This window comes from Pundamilia nyererei, unplaced genomic scaffold (genome assembly GCF_000239375.1).
Source record: "Pundamilia nyererei isolate P.nyererei 1_Seehausen unplaced genomic scaffold, PunNye1.0 scaffold00070, whole genome shotgun sequence".
In the NCBI taxonomy this organism is placed as follows: domain Eukaryota; kingdom Metazoa; phylum Chordata; class Actinopteri; order Cichliformes; family Cichlidae; genus Pundamilia; species Pundamilia nyererei.
Window position 1 is genome coordinate 1,276,785 of NW_005187471.1, and position 13,817 is coordinate 1,290,601.

At 41.5% G+C, this 13,817-nt stretch overlaps 1 protein-coding gene across 9 annotated transcripts in view; it reads right to left on the minus strand.

Moving 5' to 3' along the window:
- Nucleotides 1-13,817, minus strand: part of tnika (TRAF2 and NCK interacting kinase a) — a 55,315-nt gene that overhangs the window by 6,520 nt on the left and 34,978 nt on the right. The window contains exons 13-32 of one of the 9 annotated variants that reach the window (XM_005736600.1): nucleotides 13,585-13,701; nucleotides 12,329-12,415; nucleotides 11,117-11,326; nucleotides 7,200-7,364; nucleotides 6,782-7,048; nucleotides 6,337-6,443; nucleotides 6,062-6,177; nucleotides 5,400-5,497; nucleotides 5,227-5,250; nucleotides 4,887-4,895; nucleotides 4,297-4,365; nucleotides 3,232-3,329; nucleotides 2,989-3,091; nucleotides 2,697-2,846; nucleotides 2,496-2,592; nucleotides 2,173-2,343; nucleotides 1,922-2,065; nucleotides 1,523-1,657; nucleotides 786-886; nucleotides 408-557 (exon numbers count right to left, since the gene is read on the minus strand). In XM_005736600.1, the coding sequence (XP_005736657.1) occupies nucleotides 408-557; nucleotides 786-886; nucleotides 1,523-1,657; nucleotides 1,922-2,065; nucleotides 2,173-2,343; nucleotides 2,496-2,592; nucleotides 2,697-2,846; nucleotides 2,989-3,091; nucleotides 3,232-3,329; nucleotides 4,297-4,365; nucleotides 4,887-4,895; nucleotides 5,227-5,250; nucleotides 5,400-5,497; nucleotides 6,062-6,177; nucleotides 6,337-6,443; nucleotides 6,782-7,048; nucleotides 7,200-7,364; nucleotides 11,117-11,326; nucleotides 12,329-12,415; nucleotides 13,585-13,701 (2,418 nt within the window). The remainder of the gene's footprint in view (nucleotides 1-407; nucleotides 558-785; nucleotides 887-1,522; nucleotides 1,658-1,921; nucleotides 2,066-2,172; nucleotides 2,344-2,495; nucleotides 2,593-2,696; nucleotides 2,847-2,988; nucleotides 3,092-3,231; nucleotides 3,330-4,296; nucleotides 4,366-4,886; nucleotides 4,896-5,226; nucleotides 5,251-5,399; nucleotides 5,498-6,061; nucleotides 6,178-6,336; nucleotides 6,444-6,781; nucleotides 7,049-7,199; nucleotides 7,365-11,116; nucleotides 11,327-12,328; nucleotides 12,416-13,584; nucleotides 13,702-13,817) is intronic. The other 8 variants (XM_005736603.1, XM_005736604.1, XM_005736601.1 and 5 more) reach the window with 8 other exon arrangements.

Sequence of the window (13,817 nt, forward strand, 5' to 3'; positions counted from 1 at the left end):
GACCGAGACTGTCCGAGCCGGGGCTCGAACCGGCAACCTTCCGATTACAAGGCGAACTCCTAACTCTTGAGCCACGATCACCCCGTAAGTAGGTGTTCCTTCTTTATGCTCTGTGATAAAAGCAAGCAGTTTACATGAACAACCTGATTTCTTAACAAAGATAATCCAAGTACTATACACCAAGTGAAGCAAACTACAAAAAATGACATTCAATCATCCAAGTAAATTGTATTGCCAGAACCAACATGAGTCAATCCTCATGAAACAACAGATGAGTCAGCGTTGTCTCAAGCGGCAATAAGCAGGTAACGGTTAAAAAAACTTAGGAGTGAGATGTGGATGGTTACAGAAAGAGTCCCATTGATAAAACATGTTTAGACATATTTAGAAAGTAGTCTTGTACTTACATGTGAGGGAATGTATATGTCGTAAGGGTTGCCTGAGTCCACATCAATGACATGGAAGCCCACGCTGGAGCCATAGATGACCTTTAACCTCTGACCTTCTTCTACCGTCAGGTCAACCAGCTGGGGACGATGCTGTAGGTCTGTAAATGACTGAAAGAGAATGACACATAGTCAAGGGAGGCGCGATCAAAGAAACAGAAATAAAATCATAAAGTCAATCCATGAAACTGTAATTTACAAGGCCAGCAGTCATATATAGTATATAAACTTCATATAAATGTATACACATGCTGTGCACGCAGTAGACATGCATTCTACTTATGCGTGTGTCCAGTATGTTTTTGAGCACTGATGTCATTTCAGTTTTTACTTCTTTACCTTAAAGGCCATGAACTTGTGGTAGGGTTTTGGAGCCCAGGCATAGATTTCCACAGAATTTTTCAGAGCAATCACCAGGAACTTGATCCTCTCATATTTGACTGCAAACATGACAAAGACACATTTAAGACAACAAGAAATTAGAAGTGGCCTTACATTGGCCCAGTGTATATAATGAACACTCAGTTTTATTTATTTAGTATCAAGGAACTCTTTATTTAGGTTCGTGCTCCCACAACATTTGCTGGTTGGGATTTCTTAAGAGACTTATGTTGTTAGATTTTACCTTCTAAGTATTGCTTAATCCTTGTCCCAGCTATTTGCATGGCAGATCTCCCAAATATCTCCTATGCACACCTTTTCTTGGCCATCTGATATGATTCCTGCCAGGTTTCTTGAGAAGATTCTGGCTAAGATCGCACCCTTTGCTTTGGTCTGTTATCAAATTGACTCTTTCATGTAGTTCATAGCTTCTTAAAACTCTCACCATAGATACAATGGATTCATTTCCAAGCACTGACTAATTTCTAAAATTCTCAAGAAAGCTCTTGCACATCAGCTCCTTCAACAAGTTGGGGTTTGAGAAAATTCCAAGGTATTCGTCAAAATCAGCAGCAAATTATATTACCCATTTTAATTTTGGTTTATAAATTTCACAACAGGTTAGATAATACCACTTTAACTACAATGGCCCTTCAAATTAAACTTTATTTTTATTCATACAAACAGACACTTACCAACTTTATAATGCACACAGCCTTCCAGTTCTCCTACGGTAATCCAACCCTGCTTTTTCTCTACTTCTGGGTCATTATGTAATATTCTGTTCCTCAGCCAGGATAAATAGTAGACACGCAACTTATTCTTTTTCCCTGTGAAGGTAGGGGCAAACAGGAAAATGAAATCGATCAAATTAGTATTAAAATGATAATAATCAAATTTTTTGTAAAACAAAAAATAAATTAATGAAAGAATCAAAAACAAATGACCTCTTTCTGTAAAAAATGAGATAAAAAGCTACTTACGAAACAGATTTTGGCAACATGTCTTTTACTACCTTAATGTCTGTTACAGAAAGTGTAACTTAAGGTACAGGTATGAGCGAGTTGTGCATACTGTACGCATATTAAACCTACCAGATATGGTGACCAACACATTGAGGCCCTCTAGTACATCCATCTGTAGGAAACGCCTTCTGGTGATCAAGTTATAAACTTTTCCCTGTCCACTTCGGTCGAGCAGCATGAGACCATTTTCTGTCCCCACTAGTAGATTCACACCTAAACGTGTACGGATAAGAGTTGGAGTCAGAGAAAAGCAAACAAAAGCACACAAATAGAATATTTTGCTTTCTGTCGTGGGTAAGATAAAGGCTACACCGTCCTACCCCAGAGTGCAGCACAAAGGATCTCGGAGTTAAAGCGTTTCTTGTATTTGCGGATCTCTGGCGTGTCACTGTGGGGTCTGATGTTGGTGGGGTTGACATTTACCACAGAGATCTTCCTGGCTTCATTTAGTCGTGCCTGCTCCTGCCTCAGCAGCTCATTGGCAAACATGGCTGCCAAGACAAAGACGAACAAAGACAGAAGGGAATATGTGATTTTGGCAACAATGATGACAGATAAGAAATGCCTTTTTCCACTAACAGCTGATTTCAAAGATGGAGTTCACTGACTGACATTTAACTAAAACTCTACAATATCCAACTACCTGCTGCTGAGTTCTCATTGTCATCACTTGGGGAGGTCTGATAGACCCGTGGATCAACGAATGGAGTAAATGATGCTTTGGACCCACCAACACCAAACTGTAAGACACAAAACAATCAGTAAGTCCAACAACAGTCTGCCTAGTGTGACATAAACACACAGAAATCATTGTTAAAGTGTGCAATTTGTGCCCGTGTCTCACCTCAGCCATGTCGCTGAGCTCCTGCAGGGCTGTGGTGGGCGTCGCTGACGGGGAGTTGCTCTGTTGCACCAGGTCAGGGAGGTTACCATGGTTACCATGATTTCCAAACCCATTGCTCTCACTATGACCTCCTCTCCTCCTCTCCTCTGCCTGTGTGACAAATAAAGACATATAAATATCAAGAGAAGTTAGGAGAACAGAAAGATGAGCACAAAAGAATATATTGCTCTACAGCAATAACAGTTGTGTAAGTGTGTAAGCATGTTTGAGTGTGTGCATGCATATTCGTCACCTCTCTCATTACTAGAGTACTGTCCTTCGAGCTGTTATAGGCATCTCCCAGAGAGTCTTCTGTCAACCCTCCATATGACTCTCCACTACTCTGCACTGCTGGCCTGCAAGAAAAATACAGAGACTTAAATATTTACATTTAAAATTAAACCAACTACTATGCTACTGGCATTGTGCTAATCCCAAACCTACGAACACTAGCATGTCAGAGCAAAAGAGAGAAAACATGAAGGCGAAAACGTACATTATGCGGGGAATATCGCTCACAGCAACAGTTCCATCTGTCTCCCCATCTTCATCGCTGCTCTCTGATTCTTCACTGGAAGACGAGTAGTCTGTCACCTGTGTCAATGAACAAGACGTAGAGAGAAAAATTTACTTTCGAACCACTGAGAAGAAACACTGATAAGAGAAGATTTACGGTTGTATCTGATTCCCTCTAGAAGTCATTTAGACTGCACCAGATATATACGGTTTGGTTTATATTGTGCGATCAGTGAAGAATGTGGGAAAGAGAACACAGATCTTTCATGCTGTTCTGCTAATGTGCAGTTGGTGGCACTATTGCACAAATGCATCATCAATTTTGGCAACAACAGCAAAAATGAAATAGACTGCAAAATAGCAGATATGGATGCAAGTGTGGTAGTGGGGTATGGTTTCTGCTCAGCCGTGTAAAGAGAAGTGGGGCAGAGTGGTGCAGTCAGCAGTGTCAGTGAAGGCTGAAGAAAGTCATTATAGGTCAGTTATTATTATAAGTTGTTTTGCCTAGCAAGATCTTTTTCCCCCCTTTTTTAATAGAAACAAATTAAGGATTTTTGTGAAGAAGAAATTGCACTGCAAACACAATTGTTAGATCTCATAGATACACATATTCTGTTCTTTTTAATATATATAAAAACATTTTTAACACAAAATAACAGTCACTTTTAAGTTAGGTTGAACCTAAAAAAATGTTAAGCAATTCAAACAACTTGTAGCTTTACGATTAACCTGAGATTACTATAAATAAGCAAAAATATATTTAAAGCAATGTTTCTTTTAGACTGAATCCCATCGGCTAATTACAATTTAAAATTGTATTGTAGCAGTGGTCAGAGATATCTAACATGACAGAGTCTAATTTAAATTTGCACTGTTTAATAACGAAAGAGAACTTTGTTTTGCCCGTTATCTCTACATGAAGATTTGTCACTACCATTCTACCTGATTAACGTCACAACATAAACAGGCTTTTAGCTTTGTCTATTTTCCATCCTCAACTTTTTATTTATGTTTGAATTTAGAGAATTTACAGTTGTCATTTTACCTTCACTGGAGGTCTGCTTCCCTCCTCTACCCTTAGTTCTCTGAGTTCCTTAGCTAATGCACTTAAGTCCTGTGAACAAAGGACAAAAGAGGAGAGAAAAGGTGATTTCATTCAGTCTCAGAACCTCAAGACTGAGAGACCAAATCACACACAACGGGCAAAGGAAACGGAGAGGGTCAAAGATTCAGACAAATAATGACCATCAAGACTAAAGGCCAACTTAATTGTTGTCACATAGCAATCCGAGCCTGTACACAAGAGCCGTGGAACAAGAGTGCTGATCTGGCAGTACACTTTTAAAAAATCTTAACAGTTAAATTCTAACTTTCAACATGAGGATTGATCAAAATCAGCACTTTCATTCACTCACAAGCAAGTACGACCCTTGAGAACACAAGTCATAAGAACAGAGAAAGACATATAATCAAGCTTTATAAAGTACTGGAGTGCAGAATTACTCCACTCTACCAATCGCCCCCATGCCAACTGGCCCATGGTTCCTCCCCTCCCTCGCCTCCCCATCACCCAAGCAGATGGATCAGACCAAATCATGCAGACAGGGGGAGGATTATTACACACGGTGCGCTTACCAGCTCCTCCTGACCAGTAACCGTGATAATGGAGAAACAGGAAAAGAAATTCAAAGACTGTTCAGGTGCTTTGCAGTACACACATATTCACACACGCCCCCACTCAACACATGCAAACTCACACAGGCACGCATCCAAATATACACTCTCTCAGGTATGTGTGTAGAAGCACACATGCACTGCTATTGCCATTACACCCTGATATGTCAGCGTAAAAAGGAAACATCATCTTCTTGTGAAACCCACTAACTCCATCATGCCAGGGGAAGAAAAGGGCCTCTGAAGATCAAAGGAAAACCAGAATAAAGGAAACGGGAGGGGGGGCGCAATATTCACTAACCTCATCTATGGCTTTCTTATAGCTCTGAAGAATAGAAGAAGAAAGAGATGGGAAGAGAAAGAAAGATCAAGTGAATAGTAGAAAAAGAGAGGAGGAGGCCTGTAAAAGATTCCCAGAGAGGAGATGCCTGTGACAGAAAGAGGTTCTTTGTGTGTCTGTGTTGTTTGACTCACGGCAGGTCTGCTGGGTCTTGTTGATTCACGTCCCTCCTCCTGCTTGAGCTTTGCTTCTTGATTGGCTCCTAGAGGGGATCCCTCCTGCTTGCTTTGACCTACCAAAACAAAAAATGGCGAATAAAAGAAAATTAGCAGTTTAACTCAAATCTAGATATTAATTTACTGCGAAACTCGTTCATTAGAATTTTTTTTATTTTTCTCCATCTGTATTTATTCCATCTTTAAGACTGTTTTCTGTCAACAGAGTTGAAAAATAAATCCAACTAATATCAAGGTACTTCAACCTTTCTATGTGTTTGTCAGAGGGAAATCCATGCATATCTTAGATATCCCTCTGGCCTGTTGTTTGACACCTCGCTCTGCGCTTCTCTCTATCCCCCTCTCTCATTTCCTCTCTTCAACCTCTCCAGAGGCCCAGAGTAACAGGGCACATCAGACAGGTTGATCGGTGCAGAACTGCAATGTCCTGCTGATAGACTCGAAATCCATGTCAATGTATGTGGAGGTACGCATACACAGTATGTGTGATCCTCTGCCTACACATTGGTTTTTTTCTGGTTTACTTACAAGCATTCACTTGATGTTGATGTTTGCCAGATTAGGTTTTTTATGTGTCTTATGAGCCTGTATTATGTGTTTAAGAGCTTGAGGTTTTATACCTCTCCTCTCAGCTGAACCCCCCTGAGATGAAGGGGACGAGGAAGATGATGAGTTGGAAGAGGTTCTTTGCAGCATAGCATCCAAAGAGAGTTCAGAGCGCCGCAGGTCAGGGTTGCTGAAAAAGGATGAAAGCAGACCTTTTAAATACGCAGTATCCTCATACAAAAGTACAAATAAATACAAGTTTTTATTTCTGTTTAAACACACTAAGGAATAACACATGGGAAATGTTACAGAAAGTAATTCAAAATCAGTTTGCTACTTTGCCCTTTACCTTGCCCTTATAAGCTGAGAACCTGTCCGAGGACTCAGACCTACTCCTCCATTAGGAGAGTTTTTCCTGACCAAGGCTGGGGAGATGGAAGTGGTCCGTTGGGGTACCTGGACAAACACAGAAACAAGATAAAACTTTGCTTTTTCTCCTGGAAAAATGTTCAAAACATGTATCCTCGTCTTTGTAAAGTACACTACCGATCCATGGCAAAGAGGGAAATGGTAAGACACCATGATGTACAGTATAGCATGAATTTTGTCAAGCAGCTGGAGAGGCCAACATTCATTTAAAACAGGATTATTAATAAAATTGCAAGTATACTACACTATGCAATATTTAAACACAGAGTTCAAAAAATGCTGAAACAATAAATAAAAAGCATAAACACAGGTTAATAAAAGATACCAAATATTCTTAGCCTTCATTTCTGATTATGAATCTCAACCTTGGGTGGGATGTCCTCCTCTCTCAGCCAAGCGGTTCTGTCCCGATCCCGATCTCGATCCCTGTCACGGTCCCGTTCCTCCCTGCCAGCATTGCGCTGTGGAGGTCCCGGAGTGTCAGAAGTGGGGTCTGAGTTCTGACGAGGCATCTCAGGCCTGGGGGAGCCCACACTCACACTCTCACTGAGAGCTGAGTCTTTCTGGTCCTGCAGAGACTGAGAGCCAGACATGGAGCTAGTGTGGGTTTTCACAGGAACCAGGTGAGCCATCTGTGGGGATAAACACATTGATGAAGTCAGTTAGAGTTTAACAGTGTGAGTGAAATGGACAAAGGATGGTTAAGGGTGAGGTGGACAACAATATGTGAGAGAAGGCACGAAAGGTGAAAGTGCCTCTTTTTGCGCGCGCGCACACACACACCTGTGGTTCGTTGGAACGGTGGATGGGTGGGGTGCGGGCAGGCTGCATGCCCCCGCTGCTGAAGGACTCGGAGCGGGGTGGGAGGGAGGGGTCGGAGATGCGGTTGGACACTTTGTGCTGCAGTGCTGGAGAGCTCTGCCTGTTCAGCTTAGATCGCTCCTCCACCTGAGGCAGGTCACATACGACTGTCACTCACAGTGAAGCACACAACACAGCCAGTCACCATGTCTGATCCACAATGGGCACCACCCCCACACCCATGCACCTCTACAAGCCACTAGACAATCTTAAACATCACTCTTCTCTGCGGTGACAACAACCGCAATGTAGAAGTGTGCGACTGATGGATTGATGGATATTACATAAGAAATTTACGAGAGCCTCTCTTTATATTGCACATTGTTTTAATGACATGATAGGACTCTGTGTGACTAAGTGAAGTCTTGTTTTTCGAGTTAAAACCAGTCTTAACCGTCTCTTCTATGCAATAATAACACAGGTGAGCCATGCCAGACTTCCACAGAAGTCCTTATCAGGGTAAACCAGCAGGCCAACAATAACACAAAGATTTTGTTTTGCACAAAGAATAGGTCTTTTATTCACAAACAGATTGGGCGTCTGACTAATTTATGTCTCAATTAAGTTGTTTGTGGTGTCGTTTCTCCATGTTGAGGAGTAAGAGTGTCTGATGGCTGTAGTGAAAGTTTAAGTATAGCTTTTAATCTGCTTTATCAGATGCCACATTCAAAACAGAATAAAAGAACCACGTAAGCACAACGCAATGTTGAAGTGTTTGTGTAATTCCAGTCCGTTTCCACTGAACTGTGCTCACGTGTGTCAAAGTAAATACATCTGTGTGTGAAAGGGGCAGGAAGCTCCTCTTGCCAGTGTAATCTGATTATCAGATTATCTGCTGTGCAATAGGAGAATGTTCCAAGGGATACACCCAGCTGCCAAAATCACACTTTTCCACTCTAAACACTCTACCCATCTGTAGTTTCAGGGTTGAGTGATGGCTCAGCGGGTTCTAGTTTCAACAGCCCCAAGGTAAACAAGAGTGCCTTTCTCTTTAAAAGCTTTCTCTAAATCCACAGGAGCTCACATAATCTAGCAGGATTATTTCAGATTATGACCTGGTTCAAAACAACTATGCGATACCGAGCCATTCCTCAAATCTGTTAGGTGCCTGCTACAAGGTCAACTACAACGTTGCAACTTTGACATCTACAGCATCAAACAGCTTTTGTTAGTTCCTTGAATGAAATGCAACTACGGATGATGGAATCAGATTTAGACCAACAGTCTGCAAATAACTGAAAGAAAAACATTCAGTGGTTTAGGTGAAGTACTGCTGAGATCGAAGTTTGATCTGTGGAGTGTAATCAAGGTTAGTATATTGACTAAACAACAAGAAAAGAGAGATTAGAAAAAGATGAAGAAAAACCTTTTGGGTAGTGCATATTTCATTTTTTTGTGTTTGTCATAAGTTTACCACCCAAAAACTCTTTCTATTACAGAGAGAAGAGAATATTGGAGGTTAGCTGTTGGCAATGTTCCATCTACATACAGAAAAAAATACTGTATGAGATGAGGAAGAAGAATAGGTCGCCAGAAAGGCATCTCGGGCTTATTAAAAGGATCCCACCACCACTTGGCCAGCACCCATCACCAGGCTAGGATATGATTTACTGGTTGACTGACCTAACTGGAAGATGAGATGGGTGGGTTTTCCCTGATGCCATCAAATCCAAGATATCTAGAAGTAGGCTCATCACGGTGCCCTCTGGGAAACTGGGTGGCAGGGGCATTGAGGGGGCAGGCAGGGGGGAATGAGTGGTCTAGCTAACTAGGCTACTGTATCTACAAAGTGGTATTAAACTATAACTGAACACAGGCACCTCTCCCCTTGATCTTAAGCCCATAAATAATACGAGCTATATAGAATGAATAATTAAATGTGTTACTAACAGTAAGAAGAATATATATATAAGCTTTATAGGGACAAAAGTGGAAATGTACATTTTACTGTCTGTATGCTTGAGTATGAACATTCTGCATGTATCCAATTGTACCTCTGTCTTTGTGGGAAATTTGGTACTTTTGACTGTTATGTCAAGCAGTGTTTTAGAAATTTATCAAGGTCATATCTGAGCCATAGAAGTAATACAAAAACTTGATATGCTCCAGTAGTTAAAATGAGTAGAGTGGAGCATTTATGTAATCACAAATATAGAAGTACAAGTGCGCGTGCGTGTGTGTGTGCGTGTGTGTGTGTGTGGTCTTATATACATGTGCTGGAGCAGAGTCTAGCACTCTGTTGCTCCAACAGACCTGGCGATCTGGGATTGGGATCCAAAGGGAGAGCCTTGTGGGGAGCAGTGAGGTGAACTGTTAGGAAATGACGTTTGGTTAGGCAAGACTAAGGTGGGGTAATAAGGAGATTCTGTGTTGAACCCAGGGCTCTCAGGGGAGAATGGAGGAGAGAAGAAACTGCTGGATGGCGATACTGGGGATGTGGACGGCGACACTGAGGATGTGGAGGACTGTGTGCAGAAAATTTGAGAAGAGCTGCGAGGAGAAAGGCACAACCAAGGGGATGGAGAGTTTGAACTCATTGAAATAATATTATTCATGCTTCTTTTTAGTAACCCTGCAGGGGCAGAAGCACTAAGATCACACATAGAGGAACTACCTCTAATTGCATGTTGCCTCCATGTCTCAGAGGTCATGCCCCTATCGGAATGAGGGGAAAGTAAGTGATTGTTATCAGGGACTTGGAGAAGATTGCTACTGCTGGGAGCAGGTGAGTAGGAGTTCCTGTGTTTAGATAGGGCAGAACAGAGAGCATTTGCAGGGAAGGACTGAGAGAGTAGGTCAGTTTGGTCAACTGCCTTTGAGTCCAAGTGCATTGTAAGGCTGTCATGGCTCACGCTTTGCCTCAACGATTTGTGCCATCCTCCCGGATTATAAAGCTCTATGTCTACATCTATTCTATTGCAGGGTGAGTGTGACCTGCCACGTCGATGGGCACTAACCATTAAGGACACGGGTTTGGAAGGCGTGGGATTCTGGGTCTGTCCTGGAGATATCGGATGAGGTCGAGCCTTAAGCTGTGACTCTTGAGACATTAGCTCCTTAATGGTTGGCTGACTTGTGACAGATAGACATCTATCTCTATGCTTCCCATTTTGACTGCTAGGCTCTGGTAGATAACACGAGCCTTGTTTGGGGCTCTTGACAGGACCTTTATTGAGCCCTTGGTCAACAGACTTACTGTGCTCTAGGACATACCCTGGGCTACGCCCCCTTCGATTGTGTTTCTGAGCTCTAAGTTCTTTGACCTGCTGGCTTATCTCCAGCTTCAACTCTGGATCTAGGGGTTCACCAGGGTCTACTGAAATACATATATGGGGAAGCTGGCTGGAGAGAAGCTGGGGAGAATGAGACAGAGTACGCTTAGGCGCCTGAGGTCTAGATTGGCCGTGAGAGCTAGAAGTTTGAGGCTGGTTGAATGACTGATGATGTCGAAGGCGGGAACGAGGTGGGTTACCATGAGCATGCTGCTGCTGCTTCGGGACCTAGGGGTCACAGTCAGAGGACATTAAGCAACACAGACACACACAAAGCACACTTCACAGCGTAATTATTAAAGAAACAGAATTCATTTTAAAAGGGTGTTTCAATTCAAAAAGCAAAGTTTCTCCACTACTCTCCTCACAAAGTTCCTGCTTCTAGTACAACCTGCTAAATAAGATAACCACAATGCAAGAAGGCAACTGGTTGAGGTTCACTTTAAATACATTATTGACATCAGCATAAAAACATTTAGTACACAGACCTGGTGCTCAGAACCTTTCTTCATGGAAGACAAGCAAGTTCAAAAGACCATGCATAGCTTTGCATGCCATGTATATTACCTCTTTAGCCCAGGCAGGCTTGTCGTTAGGATTAACGACATCCTTATAGTGGTAAAGCGGTTTCTTCTCTGCTTGTCTTCCGTCCTGCTGCTGCTGCTGCTGTTGCTGCTGCTGCTGCTGTAAAGACACCAGGTAGGCTCTCTCCTGCTGGAGCTGCCTCTGTAGCCGCTCTGCCTGCCGCTGCTCCTCAATCTGCTTGCGCTTGTACTCCTGAAGAAAGAAAGGTAGAGGGTGAATGGCAAGAAGGAAAGAGATGAGAAACAAAAAAGAGGAAACTATTTTATATGGGAGCAAAGACACAAAGACAAATTAGCACAAGGGAAAACGGCTGAGGCAGATGAGGTACCAGTAGATATCGACACAAAATTTAGGTCAATAGGTATTACGGAACTTTCAGTGCATTTATAAAGTCAGGTAGAAAAACAGTGGATGCGTATTCTAATGATCATTATCCCTCCCTACATGTGCAGAATTTAAGGGTTCAGAATGGCTTGAATAAATGGGAGGAAAGTCCATACACAATATTTCCCTTTTGATTGTATTTGAAAATACTTTTTGTGTGACACAGTCTTCCACATAGTGTCAGATTTGAGTCATGCATTCACATAACAGACCTGACAAACATACAAACTGACCATTGGATTAACCCAATATGGAACACAAACAGACTTTCTACATATAGCTCTGGCAAAAAACCAAACAAAATCTGCAGGAAAAACAGGGAAGAGGAATGTAAGTATTGGAGCGATGGGCACAAGAATAATGACATAGCACAGCACTGGATTTTGGCACTAGGGTCATTTTTGTGGCCTTTGGATCTCAAAAGGTTTCCTTTCAAACTTGTCAGTCTTCAATTTTTAGCTCTAAAGTGCATGAGTGATGCAGTATACAAATACTAAAAGGAAATACTCTTAAAAAAAGAGCAGGGCACTGAGGAAAACAACAGTGTCCTACATTTTCTTTGCATGACATAACAGGGCAGTCAAAACAGAAGTCTTTTTTTCTGTAAAATCCTTTGAGATCCAGCCAACTACTAAATGATACTGCACATGCGTTCAGTGATCCGAATCAATTTCAGAGGAAAATGTTTTTGCTCAAATCCGTAGCTAATAGGCCAAAGAATATATATTCCATTCAGGTGCATGCAGTGGGGACAGGGATCACACAGCACAGTTGGGGAGCAGTTGTAGCACGTGGGAGGGCTGTGGTTACCAGCAGTAATGCCTGTTCCTGCAGTAGCTGCTGCTGGAGAATCTCTAACTGCCTCTGTTCCTCTTCCAGCTGTCTACGGATATACTCCTGAGCAGCACGACGGCACAAGGAGATAGAAATAGATTGAGAGAAAAATCTGGAGATCTGAACATTTATATACAGGCAGAGAAGAAAGCTAAAGACAGAAAGGGGGGAACAGAATAGAATAGAGAATATAATCTCCTGTGGTTCTTTTCAATGAGGAGAAAAGATAATAATAAAAGATATTATATCCTCAAACAATTTTAATGTGTTACAAAGGGAAAATGAGAAAAAAAAGAGATTGAAGTTATCTTTTCAAAAGACTTGAGAAGCGTGGCGGGAGAGCAGCAGAGCGATAAACATTGAGTAGGATAGACAAAAAATACAAGGCTGAACTGCAGTTCAGGTTCACAGAGAGGACAAGAGAAAAAGATGTTAAAAGAGAGAAAGAGACAAGTAAGAGGAAAGATACAGAACAATCAAACTGCATGCATCTATAAAAAACTCTAAAATTGTCCATCCCTATAACGCTGCAAAAATTTCTATGCTGAAAATGCCGCAACAGCTTTCTTTGCATTCTAAAAAAAAAGGTGCAAAGTAATATCTCATGGGAGGGGCTCTACAATTTTGTTATGTAATATTTATATTTTTGCCACACAAACAAGCCGTGGATTTAGAGTTTCCACCAAGGTTTTTGGCACCTCTATCCAATGTAACAACTTTTAGTGCTTTTATGTTCTATACTTTTACTTTTTGAGGTTTTTTATCAAAACAATGGCATGCAGCTGATGAAGCTAGAAAAAAATAAATATTCATTTTGACATAACAAATACTGAAGAAAAACAAATCACTGAGGGACAAGCTGTGGATTTAGAGAAAGAAACTCCGGGGATGAGTTTCCACCAAGGCTTTAAGCAACCTCCGTGTAATGTAACAGTGCTTTTAGTTCAGCACTTTTAATTTTGATTCATGACTCAAACATTGAGCTTCTATATATAATTATATAATTTTATATTAGCAAGTAATGAAGCCAGATTAAAAGTAAAGATTAATTTAAAACAGCATTACAAATGTACAAATAAAGAAAGAAATGTCCTTTCCTATTATGCAACTGTATTATACCAATGTGTAATTAGTTTGAGGAATTCTAGGCTAACTCCCAACATCGTGGTTCACATATCCGTTGCATTACATTGTCGCACGACAAATACATGTTTTGCAGTACAAGTATGGACCTGTTCTCTTTCTGCATGCCTCCTCTCCTCTTCTCTACGGAGCTGCTCCATTTCCTCATAACGTCTTCTCTGTTCCCTCTCTTGCTGTTTCCTCAGCTCACGCTCACGCTGCTGTTGCTGTTGTCAGGAAAGCAGGAACGCACAAAGATTAAGGATCATCACAGTGAACACAAATCAGGAAATCATGTTTGTTTGGCACACTTTTTTGGGTACGTGTTACAACTTCTAGGATA